Source organism: Dinoponera quadriceps, unplaced genomic scaffold, assembly GCF_001313825.1.
Source record: "Dinoponera quadriceps isolate SergipeBrazil2010 unplaced genomic scaffold, ASM131382v1 scaffold1360, whole genome shotgun sequence".
NCBI classification, from domain to species: domain Eukaryota; kingdom Metazoa; phylum Arthropoda; class Insecta; order Hymenoptera; family Formicidae; genus Dinoponera; species Dinoponera quadriceps.
Window position 1 is genome coordinate 1 of NW_014555427.1, and position 2,705 is coordinate 2,705.

General features: G+C 32.9%; 1 protein-coding gene across 1 annotated transcript in view; it reads right to left on the bottom strand.

The window, feature by feature from the left end:
* Positions 1 to 970: 970 nt before the first annotated feature.
* Positions 971 to 2,705, bottom strand: part of LOC106744146 (cytochrome P450 4c3-like) — a 4,620-nt gene continuing 2,885 nt past the window's right edge. The window contains exons 7-10 of the mRNA XM_014618635.1: positions 2,693 to 2,700; positions 1,873 to 2,041; positions 1,328 to 1,507; positions 971 to 1,264 (exon numbers count right to left, since the gene is read on the bottom strand). Of these exons, the coding sequence (XP_014474121.1) occupies positions 1,098 to 1,264; positions 1,328 to 1,507; positions 1,873 to 2,041; positions 2,693 to 2,700 (524 nt within the window). The 3' untranslated portion in view covers positions 971 to 1,097. The remainder of the gene's footprint in view (positions 1,265 to 1,327; positions 1,508 to 1,872; positions 2,042 to 2,692; positions 2,701 to 2,705) is intronic.

Here is a 2,705-nt window from a genome sequence, read left to right on the forward strand (position 1 = left end):
TCTAAAGTACAGATTGTACGATTAAACGTGTAACACCACATCAGCCAAATGACCGTCTCGACTTTTCTCGCAAATGGTCATTCTTTTGAGGAAATTTTTCATCATGTTTTCGCACAAATGCGATTCAATTTTGCCAGAAACGGTTCGCATATTGTCTTTGAGCGCTTGAATCGTTTGCGGAGCATTTGTGTAAATCTTATCCTTAACATAATCCTAAAAGAAGCCGAGCGGTGTCAAATCGCACGATCTAGGCCAGTTGAAGACTCCGTTAGGCGAAATGACACGAACAGAAAACTTCTCACCTAATAACGCGATCATTTCATGGCTTATGGTACGTAGCCCCATCCTGCTAAAATCTTTCTACATCTTTGTGCAAAATACGGTACAGGCTGGTTTGAGAAATGCCCAACTGCTGCGAACATCGTGCAATAGACACCTGGATTTTCCGCAATACTTTCGGACACCGCAGCAATGTTTTCAGTTGATCTGGCTAACTGAGCAAAGGTTGGGTTTTTAACATTACTAATGTGACCGAGGCGTTCAAATTTATCGATTAAACACATATTTGCTGGACGAAAATGCGTTCCTTTGCGACCGATATTGGTAAGGATTTTGCGAAGTATCACCGTAAATTTGTATCATATTTGTAATAACTTTTATTTCCACGCATTGCTCAAGCGAATATCGATCCATTGTTATTGACCGCATAGTTTTTACCTGACAGTTGACAAATATGACAACTCCATTTCTGACAGTAAAAAAACGTCGCGAAATTTGAAATTAAACTTTTTAAAGATCTTTTTAAAGATTCTAAAGATTGGAAGATCCTGTATAAAATCCTATAAAATCTAATATTGTAGATTAGTTACAACATTCGATTTCAAGATAATAATATTATGTCATTATTTGATACGAATTTAAACATGATATTTTTTAACAAACTTCCTTACATCAAAATTTTTTTCTTGTGAAATAACGTTCGCACTCACGACCCACTGCGACGCATCTAATGACGTTAACAGTTTCTCAGATATTATTTAATATATAATTAGAATCAGATCGATTATTTCTTCCCAATCAGTATTTACATTAAATTATTATGCACGTTTGATCGGAATGACTTTCATGCGAATCGGACGTACAGCACGCAGTACAAAATCCAGCTTCAGTCGGATATCCTTCAAATAATCAATGGGCTCTAAGTAGAAATTGTACACCAGAGGAGCTATCAGAGCTTTTAACTCCAACAGAGCGAATCGTTGACCTATAGATTGTAATTCCATTAAAATATATTTCCGGAATAAGAAATTAATATCTTTTAAATTACCAATGCAATTTCGTGGTCCCGCGCTGAATGGTAAATAGGAATAATGATGACGATTCCTTATATTCTCTAGTAAAAATCTGTCTGGATTAAATACCTCCGGATCCGGCCAAATCTTAGGATCATGATGAAGATCATAGATAAGGAGATGTAGCGTTGTGCCTTTTGGCACCAAATATGAATCTGAAAATACCAATGAACCTAATAAAGTATGTCTTATATACAGCAATAGAAAGTTTAACAATAAATATATATGTACATATGCATAATTAATTTATTGTACACTTATGCATATTCTCCATACACGTGGAGTAATGAATGTAGTTGAGCGAGTTGAAAATATTTACAACTTCACAAAATATTATAATATATTATTATAAATATACATAAATAATTTAAATATGATTATATAAGTTTTCTTGTTTATTTTATGGGAAGCATTAAAATACACTCTGTTGATTTCATATCTATTTGTATTTCATCGCAGTTCCATGCTTGAACTGCCCGAAGAATAATGTTATATATAGAGATGTCTATTAATTACTCACGTAACTTTACATCTTCGGAACATTCACGCGATATAAGAGGAACACTAGGATACATTCTCATCGACTCTTTCAAACACATCTCCAAGTATGGCATACTCTGTAATGCCTTCATAGTAAGCTTTCCATCATTTTCCTGCATCACGTTAGAAATTTCTTTTCTTACACGATCCTACAAATCAATGGTTCACACATTATATATCGGATATATCAATATTGATTATTAATTAAATGGGAAGTACCAATATTTTTATATTTCTAAGTCAATTTTACTCACCTATGAACAGGAACGCTGTGAAAAATTATCGTCTTAATTTTTTCCAAGCTTACAGTTACCACCGATTATTTGTTAAAATAATTTTTAACAAATAATTTATTATTGTTATAAAATTTATTAATCTGCATAATTATATAAAAATAGTTTTACATAATTATGTGATTAATGATTAATTAGTTATTTATCATTGTCTAGCTTCAGCAGAAAAAGAAGCTTAATAAATCTTTCGGGCTGTGCTGCTAGCAATTTTGGAACTCTTGTAAAATATTTTACCTAACAATTTCAGTGGCTCATACCTTTACAGGACGTGTTTATTGATTGCGCACGTATGCACGCGGAAATTATATCTTTTTACATATTCATAACATGTTGGTTTTCTTAGTGAACCTTGGAGCAACGTAGATTATTAAGTGTGATTCAGCAGATTTTATAACTAGTGTGACGTAGCGGAAAACTACGAACTTCTTTTTCTGCTGGAGGTAGCTTTAAATACATAACTTTTAAAAGATAGATTGATAGATAGATAACAAAAAGGAAAAGATTTACCTGGATGTCTTTA